General features: G+C 33.7%; 2 protein-coding genes across 2 annotated transcripts; one reads left to right on the top strand and one right to left on the bottom strand.

Annotated features, from left to right (window-relative positions):
• Positions 1-1,464: 1,464 nt before the first annotated feature.
• Positions 1,465-4,874, top strand: LOC108196331 (aquaporin NIP2-2). Its single transcript, XM_017363566.2, has 5 exons — positions 1,465-2,419; positions 2,648-2,872; positions 3,847-4,041; positions 4,147-4,208; positions 4,511-4,874. The coding sequence occupies exons 1-5, from the start codon at positions 2,312-2,314 to the stop codon at positions 4,686-4,688; spliced, it is 768 nt and encodes a 255-aa protein (XP_017219055.1). The 5' UTR covers positions 1,465-2,311; the 3' UTR covers positions 4,689-4,874.
• A 735-nt stretch (positions 4,875-5,609) lies between these two features.
• Positions 5,610-16,494, bottom strand: LOC108196779 (structural maintenance of chromosomes protein 4). Its single transcript, XM_017364214.2, has 28 exons — positions 16,201-16,494; positions 16,009-16,098; positions 15,822-15,923; positions 15,561-15,737; positions 15,350-15,480; positions 14,533-14,611; positions 14,300-14,457; positions 14,146-14,221; positions 13,777-13,905; positions 13,562-13,706; positions 12,621-12,751; positions 11,935-12,087; positions 11,665-11,854; positions 10,775-10,908; positions 10,288-10,446; positions 9,484-9,792; positions 9,228-9,404; positions 8,919-9,002; positions 8,632-8,841; positions 8,450-8,539; positions 8,225-8,346; positions 7,985-8,140; positions 7,797-7,904; positions 7,657-7,717; positions 6,400-6,534; positions 6,234-6,321; positions 6,056-6,128; positions 5,610-5,974 (listed from the first exon to the last, which is right to left on the bottom strand). The coding sequence occupies exons 1-28, from the start codon at positions 16,372-16,374 to the stop codon at positions 5,854-5,856; spliced, it is 3,762 nt and encodes a 1,253-aa protein (XP_017219703.1). The 5' UTR covers positions 16,375-16,494; the 3' UTR covers positions 5,610-5,853.
• Positions 16,495-22,043: the final 5,549 nt, after the last annotated feature.

Genomic DNA, 22,043 nt, shown 5'->3' with positions numbered 1-22,043 from the left:
GTGCTGACATGGCAGCTGATGTGGCAGTGCCACGTCAGCAGGTGCTGACGTGGCAGATGATGTCAGCAGTGGACCCCCCCGGAAAAATGAAAAAAATAAAAAATAAAAAGATTGGAGTGCTCATAGCAAAAATGGGAGTGGAAATAGTGGTTTTTAGGTTTGTATGAGAGTGTGGTTTGTAGTGGAATAAGCCCCTATATATATATATATATTTCATGTAATGCATGATACATTTTAAAAATTAATAATAGATTAGTAGCACAATGCTCAGCAATTTGATTTAAGTAATGCGACAGTTATGATGTATTAAATTGAAGTATAAATTAAATCAAATTTTTAAATATTTAGCTTTAGAATCTATATATGATTGACGTTGGTCATATTAAAAATCAGTCATATTTTGTCTATCATTTTTACATGTTTTTTATAGCATTTTTATTTTTGAAAAAATATTGAGAGAGAAAAAGCTCCATGTTTCTTTTCAACTCTATTGAGCCCGACTCCCATATCTTTTATTTTATTATTTTCACTAATATAATAAATTTTATGTTAGGTAGAAAATAGTACATTCTTTTTTAGGAAAAAAGAGATAATTCAATAAATAATAGTCATACAGCATCTACGTTCTTAACCCAATATTTTATTAAAATAACATGGTATTTCAATATTTTCCCTATTTTCATTTCTTATTATCACTGCAATCCGAGAGCATTCGTCGCATTGTTCACCATATAGTTAAACCCACTTGACTCCCGAAAAATGACATACTGTTTGGGGTTGCTGTTGCAGACAGCAACAGCAGCTTTTTGTTGAAAAGCAGGTGAAAACTGTTTGGTAAATCTAAAAGCAGCTTTTCCGAACAGCAGTTTTTAGCTGAAAAGCTGCTGTTAGAAAAAGCAGGTCCCCCTGCTTTTAGAAAAAACTGCTTTTCAGCTTTTGTAGAATGCTGTTATAAATTTCATTATAAAACCTCACCAAATTCATTATTTTTTTATATTATAACCCAAAATAAGTAAATATTAAAAAAAATTACCAAACAGTTATCTGATTTCTACAACAGCACTTATTTTACCAGCACTTTTTCTGACAGCACATCAATTTTTAACAGCACTCCCAAACAGACCCTTAACCGCTAGAACTAATAGTAAGAGACTACTGTAGAATGACCATACCATTATTTTACTTATTGCAAAATATCTTCCAACACTTGTATATTTTTATTTAACCCTAGACATTAATACTCTTGTTTTACTCAAGTAACCCAAAATATCTTCAACACAATTTGCATATATTTAACTAACCGGAAAATGAGTTTATCTTATAGATTCTCTCAGAGCCAATAATGAAGTAATAGTATAGTGATAATTGATTAAGACTGGATTTGAATCATCTCTATATATATCATTCATCAATGCACATCATTCTTAGAGTATCTTCGGAGCAACTCCAAGGGACTCTCTAAACAAGCTCCTAAGTCTAAAATTTAAGAGCAAATCAAAATTTAGTGCTCCAATGGGCTCCTAGATGCTCTTTAAAAATTTAGGAGCCTACTCTCTCTCCTTTCTTTTAAAGAGCATCTAGTAGCTCCTAACTCAATATTATATTATTTTTCCTTCAATCTTCTCTCTCTTTTAGGTAACTTTTTCCTCTCATTTATATAAAATAAATATAAAATGTGAATAAGGAGCCAAATATAAAGAGTAGCATTGGAGTTCTCACGTTTTCCGGTGTATTAACTTACTAGGAGCCACATTTTATATTATTGTTTAGGGAATGATTTAGGAGTACCGTTGGAGATGCTCTCAAGAGACTCTTCATTTAGGCTCCTAACTTGAGATTTGAGGAGGGAGAATCAAAATGTTGCTCCAAGAGACTCTTAAGTGGCTCTTAAATCTTAAGAGCCTCTTGTTTCTCTCTCCTCTCTCCTCAAAGTTAAGAGCCACCACATGACTCTTAACTTATTTTTTCACAATAAAAAAATCATTCCCTCCAATCAACCTCCATCTTTCCCTCTCTTTTGTTATAGTGGAGCCCAATATATGAATAAAATATGAAATAGAGAAGAGATGTAGAGAGTATTGTTGGAGTTTACACTCTTAACTTTGTCTTAAATTACTAAGAGCCACATTTTTTATATTATATTTAGGAGTCAACAAGGAGGCTCTTAGAGATGCTCTTACACCATCAAAAGTACATATATTATAGTACCCACCACAGTCTTTTGGCCTGCTCACTGCAATAAGCAGGCTTTTTACGACGGAAGTTTAGACTTCAATCCGTATCTAAGTTCCCATTTAGCAATCATTTAGCAATGACGCTTGAATCAGTATTGTCGATCGAAGACAGAAAGCAAGTCCAACATAAAAGCACTAGTCTTGCAAGGTTTCGAGATCTGTACCCACCTGGTTTTCTCAAAAAGGTAGTGACATATAGCCTTGTTTGTTTGACTTGTGCTTTTCTTAATCCGTTTGTCTAAATAAGCAAAAGCATTTTTAAGAAGCTGAGAATGATATTTTTTCTATCAGAGCTTCTATTTCTTTTCTAAACATTTTATTAACTTATTAAGCTTGTCTAGACGGCCCATATTATACGTGCTTATAAGCCATACTAATTCCCTAGCTCTTATTGACATCTGCATTATGCACAGGTGTTTGCGGAGATAATAGCCACCTACTTGATGGTGTTTGTGACATGTGGAGCGGCGGCGCTGAGTGCGAACGACGAAAGCAAGGTAGCGAAGCTAGGAGCATCTTTGGCAGGAGGACTGATAGTGAGCGTGATGATCTATGCGGTTGGACACATATCAGGTGCACATATGAACCCTGCTGTCACTCTTGCTTTTGCCGCCTTCAGACATCTTCCTTGGAGTTTTGTAAGTTTCAACTGCTTCATTCCTCGGCTTCCATCTTACTATTTTTGTTTTTTGCGACCAGGTAAAATTGTTTACGTGTCTATGTGTCTCACCTGATATCCATTAAGGGTCATCTAGAGTCGATGTGTCCTCCTGTTCCTCTGTGTGCGTGTTAGTTATGCGTGAGTTTGATAGGCACATGCAGTAGTAGTGAAGAGACCAACCATTCTCATAATTACTAACGGGGGATGTACCCTTATATTTATGGTCTCCAGTCTCCATTCACCAAAGACCCTCCCACAAATACGGCCACCCACTTTGCTTCCCAATTAAATGGAATTTGGGATGACAGTAAAAATTATTTTATATTCTCTTTGTTTTTTGTTTTAGTGGTGTTAATTAATTTTTGACGCACAGTTTAATTATATAATAAAATATATTATTTATAAATTTTATATTTAAGTAAAAATAAATAATAACTGCTATAACTTATAAAATAATTTTAAAAATATTTTTAACTGTATATAATCAAAATATTTAGATTTATAAAATAATAAAACAATACGGAGTGAGTAACTACAGCACATGCAAGGCACAACTAGCAAATACAAAATCATTACCAATGAGGTTATTATCGGTAGCTTGTCAAATTTACATTACTTTGTCATCACAAATTTATCTTTTCCCGTCTAATAATTATATTGATTGTTCGAATTATGAATCACTTTACATTTTTTTTTCAAAATATCATCTTTTGTCTTGTTGGGTACGGCCCCGAGTTAATGTTTAGATATTTTTCGTTTAGACTTAAACATGGTCTTTGTTTATTAGATATCCTAATTATATTGGACTAACTAGTTTACACAAAATGACAATTGACAAGACTGGTTTACAAATAGAATAAACAAGGGTGGATATATGAACTATGCGTGAAGATACATTGTAATTCTGTCTTCTCCGTTGATGCTAAAGCAAGAATAATGTTATGTGTTCAGGTTCCAGTGTATGTACTAGGACAACTAACAGGAGCTCTAAGTGCAGCATTCACGCTTCGGGTCATACTGCATCCCATTAAAAATTTAGGCACTACAACCCCATCCGGATCTGACTCTCAAGCTCTCATCATGGAGATTGTTGTTACATTTTCTATGATGTTCATAGCTTCGGCCGTTTCCACCGACACCGCGGCTGTAAGAGCCTAATGACTTCATAATCACAGTTGTTGTCAATTTTATGCATGTACTGCTAACTAATCTTTTGCCTCGCATTCTGGATGACTTCATCCAATGTTACAGATAGGTGACCTGGGAGGTGTTGCAGTAGGTTCTGCAGTGTGCATAACATCGATATTAGCAGGGTAAGCACCTGAGTCGATCAAAGGGTACTTCCATATAAACAATACTCCCTCCGAACCTCTCATTTTTTTACGGGGCTTTTCCACTCCTTGGCACGTAATTGAGACTCGTATAAAATAATAAAATTTTATAACTTATTAAAATTATTTTCTTGGTATGAAAATTTAAACATTAAAATAACTTATGAAACCATAAATCACAGAAACGCGTCCTCCGTCCCCGTTGTAAAGAATCTTGGAGGACGGAGGGAGCAACGTAATATTTTGTTTTATAATGAGATAAGTAAGGAATCGAGGATTTGCAGACCAGTATCAGGAGGATCGATGAACCCTGCAAGGACTATTGGCCCTGCAGTTGCAAGTTCAGTTTACAAGGGACTCTGGGTGTACATTGTTGGCCCTGTAACAGGAACATTGCTCGGAATCCTCTCCTATGATTTCATTCGAACAGACAAACCTCTTCACCCAATTTCATCCAGTTGACGTTTATTATTCAAATTACAGTATGCAAAGGTTGTAGACTAATCAAGCATGCTTATTGATTTGTAATCTATAACCCATCCACTGCCATCCCTTCTGTAAATTATTGTTGACAATAATTTGGTTGGATAGCCCTCCGCACTGAATTTCCATCAATGAGAGAACGGAGAAACACCACTTTTAGGTAAATCACTTCTTTATAGTTCATGATAGCACTTCAGCTGTATATATAAAACAGTGCTAGCAATTTGTCAATCAGAGATCACTTGACAACTTTGCTTCAGTTTCATATAATTTAATCTATACCCAAAAGAAATCACGTTTTAGTAGATAAATATAAATCACTGTAACATAGTTTTAAAATGTTTATATATGTTTACTGTTTGCAAGTATTTCAAAACTTCTATAAAGTACAATTCCATAATGTAGTTTTAAAATTTTCTTTTTTTAAATATAAATTTAAATATCAAATTTTTATTTAGAAAAATAAAAGAATTTAAAAAATTACTCCCTCCGTCCCAATGAATTATATACATTGGGATTGGACACGGAGACCAAGAAAAAGTGTAAGAAATGAGTAAAGTTAGATGGAAAGTGGGTAAAGTGGTGGGACCCACATATTTTTTAATAATAGATTTGAGATAGTGGAGTAAAGTAGTGGGTGTAATAGTGTTTTTATTATTATAGAATGGAGATAATGAGAGAATGTAGTGGGTGGAGTAGTGTTTTATATTATAAAAAGTTGCTATTTTGGGAATGTATAGAAATGATGGGACATCCCAAAAAGGAAACTGTATAGAATTGATTGGGACAGAGGGAGTATTATGAAGCTATACTTTAGAAGCGTGCCAAAAAGTGACGTATACTATTAAATGGGATGAAAGGAATAGTATATATGTTAAATAGGCCTAAAATATTATAATATAATCAAACACAAACACTATATTTTTTATAAATAATAGATTTAGAACATTTAGTTAAACATCCGCCGAAGCTGGTATCTTCTAATGTTATAACTACAAATATGATAAAACTACTTTGTAACCAGCTCTAATTCAAAACAAATTACACCAACTTTGAGATAAAAATACAATGATACATTGTATAACTTCTAAACGACAACACCTTTTACAACTCGTCCATGCTTTGGCGCATCCCATAAAACTCCTTATGCGGATTTTTGACAAATCCCAAAACTTGTTGGATTGATAGTGATGCTCTTGGTGCAATTATCAGTTTTGTATATCCCCACAAGACGGTCTGCCAGCTCAAACATGTTGTTCCTGAGGCTGCAGTTCAGGAAAAAAAATTTAGAAACCCAACTTGATATTGAGTAATATCCAAACCAATGTCAGTTACACCAGACTCACCTTATGATTACAAATTGGGCATTTTTTGTTCTGTCTTTAACATAATGCCCCACAATAGAAACGTTTTTAAAATCTGCGAAGCATTAAAAACAATATATATTAGATATACACCACATGATAAAAGGAGGAAAATCGTTTCAAAAAGTATATTGAATACATGTGATAGGGTGAAACGCACCTAAAGCAGCATCAATTTCATCCATAACATAGAGCGGTGTAGGTTTGTAATGGTGAAGGGCAAAAACAAGAGCGAGGGAGCTTAGAGTCTGAAACAGCAAGCCTCATATTAGATACTAATAAATGATCAAAAGAACCCATGACATTTTTATTTTTTTAAAATATACCTTTTCTCCACCAGATAAGTTTCCTATGCATTTCCAGCTCTTTTTAGGGGGTCTGACACTAAAAACAATCCCTTCAGAGAAGGGATCTAAAGAGTCCACAAGCTCAAGTTCTGCATCACCTCCTAGCGTGATCATCTGTTGACAGATAATAACTCAAATCACCTACCAAATTAAGTGATGACCATACAAGTAAATAGCAAAAAATTTAAACAACCAAACAAAAGGTAACCACTGTTATCTGAGCAAGGTTGGAAGTGGTCGAATACTGATGTATTCAACTGTTATCTGTTGATGATTTAGTGAAATGACTCTTCCTTGGATGTTTTGTCTTGTATTCTAGTTCATGTCGATTAGATTCTTCTTATTTCTTAAACATATTCACACAGATTGAGACAAGTCACAAATTTCTTCTAATGTTCTAGTAGAAATATTATAAAATAATTCCTCCAGGTAATTGTGTGCCTTCAACCTTAGTAGGCACATGATCCATACAAATTATAGAAGTCAACGTAAAGGTGAAGAGGTCTTAGATGCATATTCATGTAATATGAGTGGAAGAGAGAAACTTAAATCCACACAAGGGAGGAAAACTAAAGCTCTGTTTTCACCATTGTTTAGAGAAAGTCAACATAATAAATAAAAAATAAAAAATTCACATTACAGCCACCTGAAAATTCACATCATATGTATAATTTTAAAGGGTCAGAAGCTCAAATTAGTTTTCAATAAAAACTTCAACCCTAGTGAAAGAACTCTCTACCATGATTCTAAAACTTAAGATGAAACTTTTTCATATTTTTCATATTTCTCGTCTTTATTTGATTCATAGTTTATACCAGCAAGCACAGAAGTATTTGTGGGAGTGGGAATGTAGAGTTCTATTTATAATATCTGGTGCCTTTTTTTTACTTGCCATGTCCCATTAGGAAATACTTGAGGGTTCCTATTGTGAGATATCACAACATGAATTTAATTTTTATTTAAGTACAATAGTTCAAATCACTCTCTTTTGAAGTAATATTTCCTACATGTGTTTCGAAAGGAATACTTGACTCTTCTTAAGGTATACGAGTACTATTACTGTTGGGTGTAGTTTTTGTTGATTAAACTTAGGCTACTTAGCTTGCTGCATCCTGTTGCAACAAAAGCTCCAAAAACTGTAGTCCTAGCCGTAAAACACAACTATGCCAGATGAGGAAATGACAAGAAGTACAATTCATGACAACGTGAAAGTAAAGAACTGAGAAAACAACACACCTGATACATTTCTTTTAACTTCAGTGATATTGCATTATATCCAGCCATAAACTCATCCAACCTGAAGTTGAAGACGAGTAATAAGTATAATGTTGTGTTAATATGCCAGAGCATAATGATTGATGGAAAAGAAGTCTCACCTCTTCTTCCTCAATTCATCATGTCGCTCCTTAACCTCATCACGTTGCTGAGTAATAGAATCAAGCTCTTCCACGCGTTCATTGTACAAGGACACTTTCTTTCGATACCTACCATACAGAATAATCTTAGAAAGGGCAACATTCTAAATGGTAACACAAGTATATTGGTAAGTAAAAAAAAGGCATACTCCGAGATGGACTCAAGATTTGGATTCATCTCTTTAAGTTGTGATTCTAGAAGCACAACCATTTCCATGCCTCTTTTAAGGTCACAGGCTTCATGAAGACTTGCATCTGCCAGAGTTTCTTGAAGCTTTTCAGGATCTACAAGATCTTTCTTAATCCTAAAACCAAAAAAATGTTATAAGAATAATTATGAACTTATAATTCAGGAAATTATGACTTGAGGTCACAAGCTTAATGCTTACTGTTCCAATTGGTTTCTAGTAGCATTTTCCAAGTCATCAATCTGTTTACTGTATCCTTTTCCCTTTATTTCCAGATCCTTGTACAGCTTCTTCATATCCTTCAGCTTGTAGTCAGCATCAACCTGTTCCGTTATTGACATATGGTAAGATAATGATGAGAGAGAGAGAGAGAGGGAGGGAGGGAGGGAGAGAGAGAGAGAGAAAGAGATTAGATGTCACACACACCTCAGATGCCCGCAACTCATCAACGGTCTTTTTTAACTCTTCATACTCAGACTTTGCTTTCTCAAGCCCATCTTTATGTTGATCAATGCGCTGCAATAATCCCACAAGAGTTACAACATAATATGAGAGGAAGCAATCTGACAAAATTAGATTAGCACATGTCACATGGCAGCTCATAAAACCTCTTGTGTCTTCTTATAGTTTTCCTGGACGGCAAACGCTTTCTGTTCTATCTCCTTGAAGTTGGCAAGCAGCTTCTCCTTTTCTAAAGAAATCCGCTCTCTCTCTGTTTTTGAATCCTCAATGCCCTTCGTTAATTTCTTAATCATCTTTTTCCCTGTTTCTATTTGAACTTTGTGACGGTTAATTTCTGTGCTCTTTGTGTCAATATCCTGTAAAGAAGAAAGCATCATTAAGTTGAAGGAATAACATACAAAACTTTGAAGAGTTACCTATGAATGATACTTACAGACTGAATATTTTTAACTTTCAATATCTGGCCTTTTAATTTTTCACCACCTGCATTCTCTATTTTATTTTGTAACTCCGAAGCCTGTTTTTTAAAAATTTAAATTTGTAAGCAACTCCAGATAAAACAAAGGACCAGATAGAGCCATCAAAGAAAGAATAGTAAATTAAAAATCAGAATAGCCTTCTGACCAATGCTTACCCCGTGACAGAACAGTCATTAGTTTGAGACTCATCAATCTCCTTGACATTTTAACTTTATTAACAAAAAAATGATGTTGTTATATAAATAGATATCAACTTTATGTACCTTTTCTTTCAGATTCTTAGAACTTTCTGTGATCCTAGCAATTTCATTTTCTTCTCCAGAGATAATCCGGGTAAGTTTTTTCAGGGCTTCAAGCTCATCATTACTTGGCTTTGATGCATCCTTTAGAGAGTCAAGTTGTTTTTCAAGATAAGCATGTTGTGATTTCAGACTGTCAACCTGTAGACATAAGGTAGTGTAATTCATCTCATTCTCATTATGATGAAGACCAAAACAGATAGTATATACAAAGGTATACCTCCTTTTGACACTTTGCTAGGTCCATTTCAAGATGTGATATTGCTTTTTCCGAAGACTGGTAACTACGTGCTGCATCATTAATTTTTTGTCGTATCATATCTAATTTGCCAAGAACCAATGAGAGCTCCTTTTCAGCATCGGTAACAGCCTCTCGGGAAACACTGGAGACCCGGATAGATGTCCCCATCTTACCACCACGCGGTTTGCCTCCTCCACCGCTCATTGTACCAGATTTTTCAAAAAGGGCACCTTCCAATGTCACAACCCGGCGAAATTCCCTGTCCCCACCATACGCAATACGTGTTGCCTAGAATCGTGCGGAGGATTGGCATAACTCAACAATTATTGAATGAGAATATCATAAATTGTACGTGAAATAAATAAAAGTACACGTGAAAGTTCATGTGAAACTCTCACCTACCATTTTATATTATGTTCTTCCACTCTCTTTATTAACTATATATGCCGATTGCAATTCAAAAAGAAAAGGTATCAAATAAATTATATATTCACAAAAGAAAAAGCCAGATAAGAGTCCCCTTGTGCATAATTGCAACTTGCAACCATAGTCCAATAATATTGTAAATGCAGTAAGTGTGTAGTAATGCAATAAGCATTAATCAATCAGCTTAATAGAATATAAATGGAAAATTATAATATGGTTCAAGAGTTCAATCATCATTTTGTTACAATGAGTTAATATAGAGAAAGTAAATCATTTCCTTTTATCATGCTGAGAACCAAAAAAGGGAAAATTGGACTTCTCAGGTAAACTAGATCAAAAACATAAAGTAGACTGTACCTGGTCAATATCTTTCGCTACAACTGTATTTCCCATGGCTGCAAAGAAAGCAAGTTTAATTCTCTCATCCTTGACCGTGATCAAATCAAAAAGGCGCGGTACACCCTCAGGAGTCTTTACTTTTTCATTTATTCTAGATAGATGATTAACTTGTTTTTCCTACAAGGTAAAATCAGTGAAAGGTCAAACACTTGAAGAAGTTTACAAATGTAAGAATCTGAAGCCTTAAAAAACCTCAAAGTATGTAGTTTGTACATCAAGAAACCATGATCAAATTTAAGGTTTTTCCTATATGTTAAAAATCTTTTCATAAATAGTACGGTGGCTGAATTTCCATGTAACCAAATGAACTGCCTTAGCACCATACTCACATTTTTAGGGTTCTAAAAACATTTTTTTAAAACTTTCAGATTTTGTGATGAAAATAACAAATGATATCAGACAGCAGTTAGAATTAAGAATCGGATTCTATATTGAAGATGAATACCAAGATCATGAAGGTTGCTACACCAAGATTCTTCCTTCGAAGTAATTCCACACATGCCTGTGCTGCAGCAGTTGTTTCTACAACAACATAATCAAGTCCAGGGCATGCTGTTGAGATGGCAACATCATATTTTCCTGGGAGGGAAAAAGCAGCCAAACAGAGGAGATACACGAAGTTAGACCAAAATATATTTTAGTATCTAAAAAAAAAATTGGTTTATCAACAGAGTATATACACTGAAGTATCTAATGCAGACTTCAAATAATAATGCACCTCTTTTGGAGATTCATGAAACACAAAGTTTATAAGGCATGTCTAAAACACAGCAATTATGTTACCTCTGCCCACATTTGGTGAGTTTAGAAAAAACAATATGCAAATTCTAGAGTTCCATGGCTTAGGCCCCTGTCCTATGTATGAGTGCCCCAGAAACAATCTAATGAATAAGTAAGACATGCCTAAATCTTTATAGACCTAGAATGCCATTGATAGAAAACAGATCCTTAACTTAAAAAGTTCGTCCTTATATTAGCTAATCAAACCAAATCGAGAGAGCAGTACATATTCACAGAAGAACAAGCTAAATAAAGATGGAATATCAGAAAGTTGTTGAGTGATGGAAGAACAGCAGTGACTTTATCAGGTTCCTCTGAATAAAGTAACTACGGAACTGATTATGTAAGAGGAATAAGCGACAGGCACATTGATTTATGACATTAATAAATTTGACCCATCACTGTGAATTAATGTGTCCCAAAAGTCATCACTCACAGTCTCTACCTCTAGAGACTTCAAATGAAATAAATGATGGGCTAAGAGGCCCAGTTTTATTGTGTGCAACTATAAATAATGCATAAACAATGCAAATCAGTACATAGACCATATCATACCATCTATAGCACCGAGATCACCCATTCGTCCATAGATACCCGAAATTTCATTCGACTCTTTAGCCTGCATTATTGCTTTTAACACTGATCCCTGACTCTTTTCAGATTCCATAACAGATACGAGCTCTGTGACTTTTTGTCTTGCAGACTGTTCAAGAGGAATCAGTTGATCTTGCTCTTTAAGGCAATCCTGCAATTCTTAACTTCCTCATCACGTCCAATAATAGCAAAAACAATCAAACAAGCATAAAATAAATCAAAAAGACATGCCTGCTCCACTTTACGTTGTTCCAGAACCTGAAGCTTGCTTTTCTCCAACTCACTTTGAATTTCTTTTAAGCTTGCAGTCTTTGTTTCAATATTTTCGTGTATGTCACACAACTGTCTTTTGGCATCCTCATAAGCAGCACGACCAGCCTCATGCTGAAACAATTATTATCAACTTTAGTCAAAGGTGTCTAATCCTGCCACACTATGTTATAATCTCCCGGCACAAATATGTGCCCATCATTTGAAATTTTTACATGTCAGAGCTTCTAAAGAGAATTTGAAAGACATAAAGAGCCAAAGGCTAGAAATAAGAATGAAGTGAAAGAGATAGCATCAAACAAGTGAAAGAGATGTTGAAAATGATAGAAGTCGGTCTTTACAAGAGAAGATATAACTATATCTTTTTCCGGAGATAATGGATGTTTCAAATTGATGGATCCACCGTGATTGCCAGGTAAAACGAGGCATCGACGAGAAAAATTACTATAGTTAACAACACCAGGTAAAGCAGGGACAGAGAAAGGGATTGCAAGCTAAAAGTTTCTGTTGAAAGTACGGGCATCCCTCTTGAATGAAAAGTAGCAGTTAGCTAATTATTCTAATACAAAGACAAAAGGCAATCACATTCTTTCCACTGAATATGCAAGAACAAAAATTCTTCTATTAAAATTGATTTTGTGATATACCTTATCATTTAATAGTTTGCTCTCATTGGATGCAACATCGAGCTTTCCCTTGTGTTCAATCAATTGCTTTTCCCAAGGCTCCAGCTCAGCACGGACCTTTGTGAGCTCACTGCGGTATATCTCAGTTTCCACTGTTATCCACAAATCGAAAAATGTTGAGATCGTGACGAGAATGTCAACAGCATTACTAATAATCAACCAAACACGACACGGAAGAAAAAGACTCGCAAGTTGTAAAGATTTTGAATATTTAACAGTATATTCAGAATTAACCGGTCCAATGGCTCATTTAAAATACAGCTTTGGGCTCTAACTGTTGGTTCTATCTGCATAAAGTTTTGTTTTTCATTTTTATCATTAAGAGGAATGAGGCATCTACATAAGTCTGTACCCATTGCTAATGCAAGGTTAATATATTGTTCCACAGCACTCGTACAAAAATAAATAAAACATTGAGTCTCTAATGTGAGACATATTCTGAGTTGTGCGCACTAATCTTTAATATTTATCTTACACCCCAAGGTTATAAGTATCAATAGTCATTTGTGTGGTGCTTCACATGAACTCCGTGTCAAATTTACTTACAAAAGTATTGCAAGTTAATTGGGATTTGCTGGTACTAAATTGATCAAATCAACAAACATGACAGTCAAGTAACATGAAACAGCAAATAGTTAGACCATCTTAAAAAATAAGAAGTTGAGCAAAATATGATGCTCAAACATGACTGGAGTATTAGTGTAAGTAGGCTTAAGGACTAATAGATTTGAAATTAGTACTAAATCCAATTAAGAATTGAATCCGCTGACGGATACTCTGAAGGGAAAATAGGTTCGATGACTCAAATGAAAGAAATTCAAGTTCTCTGACGAAAGTGAAAATTTTTTCAAGTCCACCAACAATCTAATAACCTAACATAATTACAATTAACTAGGCATTACCTTTTGCGTTTTCCTTGATTTCTTCCAGGAGACTCTCTTCATCTGATAGAAGCTTTTGCAGTTTAGGTATATCTCCTTCGAGTTGTGGAATCAAATTAGTTGACTCCTCGGACTCTTTCTCAATTTCAGTGATCTTTACGGAATCCTATAACAAGAATTTCAAGTTAAGATGCATGTATTGGTTAAAGAAAAGTTGTGACAAGTTGTTGGCTTACCTTCTCGAGTTTATCATCAAGTTTTTTAATCTTTTGTTTCACATGCTTGAAATCTTCACGATGTTTTACGTCCAGCCTTTCAAACTCCTTAAACTCATCCCTACAGTGCTTAAGATCACTGTCAAGTTCCTAAATTTCAAACAAAACGGTCATATTACACCCACAAAATGTTTAGAAAATCTAACAATCTGAACTAAATATACTAGCATATCCACGAATGAAAATGTGTCTAAGATAGGCCATGCCACAATACAGTTCTAGAAATAAGTGCATCTTATCATATGGTTGCAACTGAGACTAGTACATGCATAAATTGTTGCACAAATTGAGATAGTATTGCAACGAAGAGCAAAGAGATTCAAAGCAAACCTCTTGGAACTTCATTTTCTCTGAGTGCATCACCTCAAGCTTCTTCAGTTTATTCTTATTTTCTTTAATCATTTCCCTGTTGAATGGGGACTATAACTTTCATAACTGCAATTATATTTGAAGTTTGGTAAATTAATATTTTTCTGTTAATTACCTTTCACTTTTAAGATTTTCTTCAAATTGAGAAAGTTTTGCTTGTAGTTCCCCCATTTGAGCAGAATTTTCCTCGGAAGCCAGATTTGTGGCTTTATCTTTCCATTTTAAAAGCGACCACTCCTTAAGCATGTAAGCCTCTGCTTCATTCTTTACATCCTGGTAGTGGTACAAAAAATAATAGACTAAGTATACTAGATCTAATAGAAAATAATATCACAACAGCAAGATTACCTCCAAGCTATTTCTTTCTTTCTCTGCTAATTTTACCATCTCCACAACTCCAGTCCTTTTCTCCGTAAGAGTTTCTAGCCTGTTAATAACAGTTAAAACCACATAAGCATCAAGCGGTAATGCCACCATAAAAGCTTGAATGAAGTCTTTCTATGCAGTGTTATTTAAGGTGCAGATTTTAAAAAAGTGCAATACCCAGATTTAAGGCGTGACTCGCAACACGCCATTAATCACGCGCATTTTTGGCCAAAAAAACAATTACTCACATATTTAACAAATAAGTAATACTAAACATAGTCTTAACATTCAAACATAACAAAGAGCATAAATAACATGATAAAAATGCCAATAATAAAGCCTTAATCAATTAGGTTCTCTAATTTGAAAGCTGCGGCGTCATCTAGCTTAATCTTCGGCCTCTTAAATACTCTTTCTTCCTCTTCCTCTTTATCATCTTCAACTAGTAGACATGATGTTGAGAGGCTGAGATTTTAGAGATGAAACCCTAAAGTGGGTTTAGTCTTCTTTCAGCCTATTTTAAGTGTATTACTGTCCTTTTATTTTATGAGTACCTTTTTTGCAATTCCTAGCGCCTTTAGAGCGATTTCAGAATAATCGCAAAGTGCCATTAATCGCGCAATTAAGCGCGCCTTTAACAACATTGTTTCTACGGAAATTGTGTACAACTTACTAAAAATGTTGTCACTTGTTAGTTCTACCGCCAAAAAATGAGAACTTCATTAAATGTGTAAAGAAAGAGTAGTTACATATGCAGGATGTTAGACCAATTCCATAATAAATAAATCACAAAACTCACTCTTTCGACAATTCTTCAATTGGTTCCACATATTTATTGGTTCCGATTATATCTTCAATATATTCAAGAAAACCCAAATCATGTGGACCTTGCGCCTTTGGCTTCATTAGTGATATCTGCTCAACTTCTCCCTGAAAAAAGCCGTTATTTATAAACTAACAACGCAGTCATTCCTCAGCTACAATAGAACATAACTTTAAACAACACAAACCTGTAGGATTAAAAACCGGTTGTTGTCCAAGTCTACTCCTTTCTCTTTCAACTTTTTTGTAACTAGAGTATAAGTACTTGAGTGATTATTTATAAAATATTCAACTTTTTCGGTACGATACGCCTTCCGAGTGACACTAAATTCACTTCCAGGAACTACTTCATACATCTCGCCCTCCTATAATAACAAATATAAACCTCTGTACATCCAACAACTTGTAACTGATAAAAGCAAAATCACCTAAAAAGATTGAAGAATTACCAAATCAATAATTTCTTGAAAGTAAACTGTGACACTAGCGCAGTCCAGATTCTGGTGATTAGTAGAATTATGAATGAGCTCCGATACTTTATTAAGCCGCATCTGCATTCATAATTAGTTCTCATAAAACAAACACAAGAAACGCAATTAAAAAACCGGGAATTGACCGAAAGGGGAATAAAATAACCTGCTTGGCTCTCTTGCCAAATACGAAAAGCATAGCATCAATAACATTGCTTTTACCACTGCCGTTTGGACCAACCACAGCCGAAAAGCTCTACACTCCCAATTAAAAAAAACTAGTAAGAGATAATACATCATACAGAGAGAGGGAGAGAGGGAGAGGGGGAGGGGGAGAGAGAGAGAGATTGAAGCTGACCTTGTGAAAAGGACCGACGATTTGTTTCCCAGCATAAGATTTGAAGTTCTCCATTTCCATTTTGCTGATGAATAGTCTGGGAGTTTTCGAATGGCCGTTCTGAGTCGACTCTGACTCCATGGTCGGAGTCGCACTCGGAGTCGGAGTCGGAGTCGGATCAATTGGAACCCCCATTTGCTTGATTTGGTCTGGTGACAAAGCTAGGGTTTGGTGTAGGAAATGAATCGAGAATGAAGAGAGGAAGGATGTGAGGGTGAAGTAAAGAATTGAGAAAGCGGGAACTTTGTTGTTTTGGGCTGGTTTTGAAATTTATTTCTGGAGCCTCTACGGAGCCCACCAATTCCTCTCGCTTAAAATTTTCTAAACAGTCGTATATGCAATAAAAGTTCAAAGTCAAAAAGCAAAATACACATAATTTTTATTATTTAAATGTCCAAAATCATTTTTAAAATAAATTTTCTTGAATATGAGGATTATTTTATATGGGAATAGTTTTATCACGTATCATAAATAAGAAAAGAGTAAATACAAATCGACAATTTTTTTATTATTGAGTGATGTATTCAGCAATGGATATAGTATATATTTTTGATTTTTCAAAGTGTATCAGATAACTATCTATATAAATAGTTGTATTTAACAAAGTTGTGCAAATGAGATTGTTCATTCGTTCATATTTTTCATTATGTTCTATATACTTATTTTAAATATGTATTGTGTTTATTTATCCATGTTAATTAGTTAAATTCATTATGGGGTTGAAAAAGTATTATCAAACGAATAAGTGTTGGTTGTCATGTGAACCCTTGTTAAGATATTAAACATGTTTAAATTAATATATTTTAATGAATAGGGAAATATGATGCTCTTGATTTTCAGTTTCAGATGTCTTTATCCTCGATACATTATGTCATCTATCTTTTAATTTGCATAACGACTTTATACATGATTGTGTTTGTATGTGCTACTGATTCAGAGTTGTAATACTATTAGGATATATTCCCCTGCACATGATCCAGGACATATATTACAAACTCATCGAAGATATCATCTATCAAATAAGAAGTTAAATATCGAGACAAAGAATTTTTCTTATATCATCGAAGTAAGAGTTATATTGTATCATTTAATACTTATTAAATATTTGAAAATTCAAAATAAATAGACTAGTCTTATTCGTTTAATTGAACTTGATAAGATGTTGTTGTCTAGATCTGAAAGAGACTTTTAAGAATATCACGAACTATATTTGTGATGTTATACACAAACGTGGCGATTACGGATACGAATTATTTTATGCTTGTTCTCGGGGGCTTAATAATTACGATCATGAGAAAATCCAAGCTATATATTATACCAGTTTATTAATGCTTATGTCGATTTGGGGATTGGAGACACGACCCCAAATCGACATAAGCATACATATCATATTTAATGATAAAAATTAAAAATCTAATGGTAAATCAGTAGTAAAATATATCATCACTAAAAGTTCGCTCAAATTTATTTTAATTCAGTGAGTAAATGTTACATGGCGACATAAAGTTCTTTAATATCTATAATTACCATTTATACAGAGATTTTAAATAACGAACTAATCAAAAATTTTAAGGTGTTAAACAAAGAACATACCAGCTTCTTTACATGCCACTCAAATTAATACAATCTCATTCTTATGTTTCCCTCGCATTCACATACAAAAATTTCAATGATTTTGGTATATATTGTGTTAAAATATATAGACGATGGAGATGATCATTTTTATACTTTGATTATTCTGGTATATATTGTGTTAAAATATTTATTGTGTTTATTTATATTGTTGTCTTACTTTTATTATCTAGCATTACACAAGTGCGAGAAATAGATTCCAATTGGGAGTTAGCAGAAAGAAGATGTCTTTCATCTTTAAAATCATCACTAAGAGGAATAATACGAGAAACTTTATCGATATATCCAGTTACTAATTGATCATTAAGATCAAAATATTTATCTGATTACATTCTAGAATTGTCTAAATAATGCTTAAATGTGTCCAGTTTCGCAACCATTTTTTCCGCTTCCGCCAATGTGAGCTCCTCGATTGGTGTTAACCATCATTTATTAATATAATTCTCATCTTCAAGATCATTTTGTAATTCATTATTCATGATTTTTTGCTGTGAATTCTCAATTCTAATGATGGTTTCATACTTTGATGTCCCTTCGGCTAGTTCACGAAATTCATAATCTCCACGATCCTCCAAAATACTTTGAACCATGTTATTTTGATGAGGCTTTTCATTAATGAAGCTACCAAAAATGTGCTCGGCGGATGGATGGCCAAATTTGAAATATTTATATGTTGGTGAGAAAATAACTATGCCGACATGACAGTTACATAGAACGTTGAGCTCACATGCTTTTTGGTAGAGATTAGATCGTCGTTTCGAGAAAGTAACATCACGTATGCTCTGGTTTTCTATTTTCTTGATTTGAATCTTTTTGCATCCCAATCCCCTAGCCATTTGAATATATAAGATACAAATAATGAATCTTAACTTTCAAGCAAATGTTTGATTTTCAAGTATAATAATACTTTACACACACACATATATATATATATATATATATATATATATATATATAGTTTTAAAAGAAGCGACTAAACGACCAAATGATTGAAAATATGAAATCGTCATATAATATGAAAAGACGCGACCATTCAAAAAAGATTGAAAGCCTATGTGAATACGCGTAAAAAATAAAAATCGTGGGCTATTCAAAATTAACAACACAAAATTAGAGATTCCTTATTGACCGTTATTATTCATTAAATAATTATATTTTACTTATTTGGAAATCTTGTGGTTGTCGGTTGATTAATTCCTTGAAAAATAATCTATTTGTCGAACATATAAATTACAATACTAAAATCGAATGTTCATTGTTTTATCTAATTTAACTTATATCTCATGCAAGATATGCTTTTTTTAATGTCTTCTTATTATATTTTATTTATTATCATATTTTTTATGTGTAAGTTAAATTTGTTTTTAATATTTATTTATTTATCTTGAATAACATTAGCAATAGTTTTAGTCGAAAAACTTACTAGCAAACCAAAAATTTACAACTGACAACTAACTTGTTCATGCACATCACAAAAACCATCCTACAACCTAGAATATCTCAAGACAAAATAAGAAGAAAAAGCATAAATCATTAATATTCTCAGCTTTTTAGTTAAAATAAAAAATTGAACTAGAAATAAATTAAGGGTCTGTTTGAGTGAGTTTAAAATAAGTGCTTTTTTTTTAAGTAAAGAAACGAAGTAAAAGTCAGAAGCAAGTTAAGACTTATAAGTGATTAAACTGTTTGGGAAATAAGTAGAAACAAAAGTTAGTAATCCTAACTTCTTTTAAGCATTTCTCGATTTTTTACATAAACGGTACAAATAAGTATTTCTAACTTATAAACCGAGAAGCCGGACTTAAAAACTATCGCCAAACACCCCTAAGACTTATAAGTTTTTAAAAATTTAAAATGTTTGAGAAAAAACATAAATCCTTATCGTTCTCAGCTTCTTACTTCTTACATGTACTTCTGATTTTTTATACAAACAGCTCATGAAAAATAGAATACAAGAAGCGTCGTGGCCAAACAGGACATACAGATGAGCAAGAATATGCATGAGGAGCGACGAGTAAGAAAATTGTAGCCGACTTGAAAACACTATTCAGTACACTCTCCTATACCTCATACAGTATTTCATAATTACAGGAGGAGTCCATTACACAATTACGATTTACGCCTATGAACTGATGATCATGGGACGTGATTAAATTCATACCGGAGCATTATTTTATAAACAAAGTCGTACTTACTACTAATAAAAGGAGTATACAAGTACTCAAAAGTTTCAGTGCAATCAAAAAATTCAAAGGCCTTTGGTCATGGAAGGTAGCATTATCGTAGGTCAGCAGCAAGTACGGCTCCATACCTCTATAATTAATCAACTTACTCTTAAACAAGCCACGCCACCTCCACTTCCACGTGGCACTTTATCAAAAAGTTAAAGCATGATTAATAAATCGTTAAGCAGAGGTTTCGCATGCACTTAACACCAGGCAAAAGCTGTACCCTATATCTACTGAACCAAGCACGGTTCTTTTTAACGGTGTTAGTAAATGTAGACAAAAAGCTTCGATGGCTTACGGTGGGGCCGGTACGAGATGACGATGGTGTTTCAAATAGAGGCGGATCTGAAAATATTTTCTTAAGAGGTATCGAACAAATTTTTGAAAAACATCTAAATAATTTCAAATTTTGAGAGAACATTTATATAATTTTGAAAAATTGAGAATATAAAAAAAACGTCAATTTCTTTTAAGAAGACACGTGTCCCCTGCCTCTTACTAGATCAGCATCCGGTTTCAAACGAGTGATGAGCACACTGTGAAAACTTGGGAAACAGATGTAATACTACAGTAAATGTCCCAGGCCTGCTTCTGCTGCCTGCATGTCCTACTGTTTTTCACTTGCGTAAAACTTACTCCACTACCGACTTTGGTAATAATACAAAGCTATGTGGTCTGAAGATATGACTAGTGAGTGTGAGATTTAATTGAAATACAATCTGTGATCTTATTTTATCAGTTTATTTCATGGATTTAAAAGGAAAATATAATTATAATCGACAATGGATGTGACTTTTCATCTGTTATACACCAAAGCCTGGTTTTACTTTAATCCGGTTGGAGTGATTCTTTCATTGTACACATTCACTCCCTCCTTGTATAAAATATATTTTTATAATATTTTTCTAATTTCTAATAAAAGTTTAGACATCAATCTTTTATTTAAAGTTTTTTAAAAATAATTATGAAATTATACTTTAAAAAAATCTTTTAAAACGATAATATATACGATTAAATGAGACCGAGGACATATACAACTCCATGACGGATAATTGTTACACAGAGTGAGATTTTTTCACTCTTATTACATTTAGGTCGAACTTTTAAGATGTTTCGACTCTTACAATGTGATAGGTTGTAATTCAGGGACAAAAGATGCATAGTATTGAAAATGGAATTATGAAAAACAATTAAAGCTTCGACCTAAAAGATGGTAAACAGAGATCAAGCGATGTTTTTATGCTATTTGCAAGGAAGTAAAGAGTAAAGGGTGAAGGAAGGGGGAGAGACAATAGTAGACCATATGTTTAGAGATAAGGAAATAATTGAAGCTGTTATCTAAATTGGTGTAAAATGGTTCCTAACCTAGCTACGAGCTAATGAGCTATGGGTAGATTTGCCCTTTTAGGCGAGTCAATAGTAAATGGTCCCGAATTTATTGCACTCGCACCACAACTAGCCTAGCCCGACAACTCGTAGTTGAATCAGCTCAGTGACTCAAATTTAAACCAGGTCCCTCGATTTCAAAACAACATCCGCAATTTCAAATTATTTTTCATAAATGAAATGTTGTCTACAAAACATACATCTCCATCTTATTTAATATTTCAAATAGTAACAAAAATAATAATTAATATGAGTGTCCGTTTGAGTATTTGAATTTATTTAAAATTCTTGGATTTAATCAAATATCATGTTTGGAGTCTTTGAACGGGTAGATGGACTTGTATTTGAATTTCATTTAAAATTCAAAATATTCAAATATTGCTACAAATATGAGAATTTGGAATGACAGCTTCCAAAACACAATATGATATAACTTGAAATGGAGTAAAATATGACTAAAATATAAGAAAATAAAACTAACAAATAGACGATAGGAGAACTGATAACTTAATACGGATTTTATCCGAGTTGGGGAAATAATAGAGGGGTTGAGTGGGT

This window comes from Daucus carota, chromosome 7 (genome assembly GCF_001625215.2).
Source record: "Daucus carota subsp. sativus chromosome 7, DH1 v3.0, whole genome shotgun sequence".
Lineage (NCBI taxonomy): Eukaryota > Viridiplantae > Streptophyta > Magnoliopsida > Apiales > Apiaceae > Daucus > Daucus carota.
This window is presented reverse-complemented; position numbering and strand designations above follow the sequence as displayed.

Excerpts from the sequence above, each read along its gene's own strand:
- LOC108196779 (XM_017364214.2), bottom strand. The coding sequence starts at position 16,374 with ATGGGGGTTCCAATTGATCCGACTCCGACTCCGACTCCGAGTGCGACT. Across the intron at positions 7,718-7,796 it reads GATGAATTGAGGAAGAAGAG|GTTGGATGAGTTTATGGCTG; the intron begins GTGAGACTTCTT and ends CTTCAACTTCAG. Across the intron at positions 6,322-6,399 it reads ACTTATCTGGTGGAGAAAAG|ACTCTAAGCTCCCTCGCTCT; the intron begins GTATATTTTAAA and ends TTGCTGTTTCAG.
- LOC108196331 (XM_017363566.2), top strand. The coding sequence starts at position 2,312 with ATGACGCTTGAATCAGTATTGTCGATCGAAGACAGAAAGCAAGTCCAA. Across the intron at positions 2,873-3,846 it reads GACATCTTCCTTGGAGTTTT|GTTCCAGTGTATGTACTAGG; the intron begins GTAAGTTTCAAC and ends TTATGTGTTCAG. Across the intron at positions 4,042-4,146 it reads TTTCCACCGACACCGCGGCT|ATAGGTGACCTGGGAGGTGT; the intron begins GTAAGAGCCTAA and ends CCAATGTTACAG.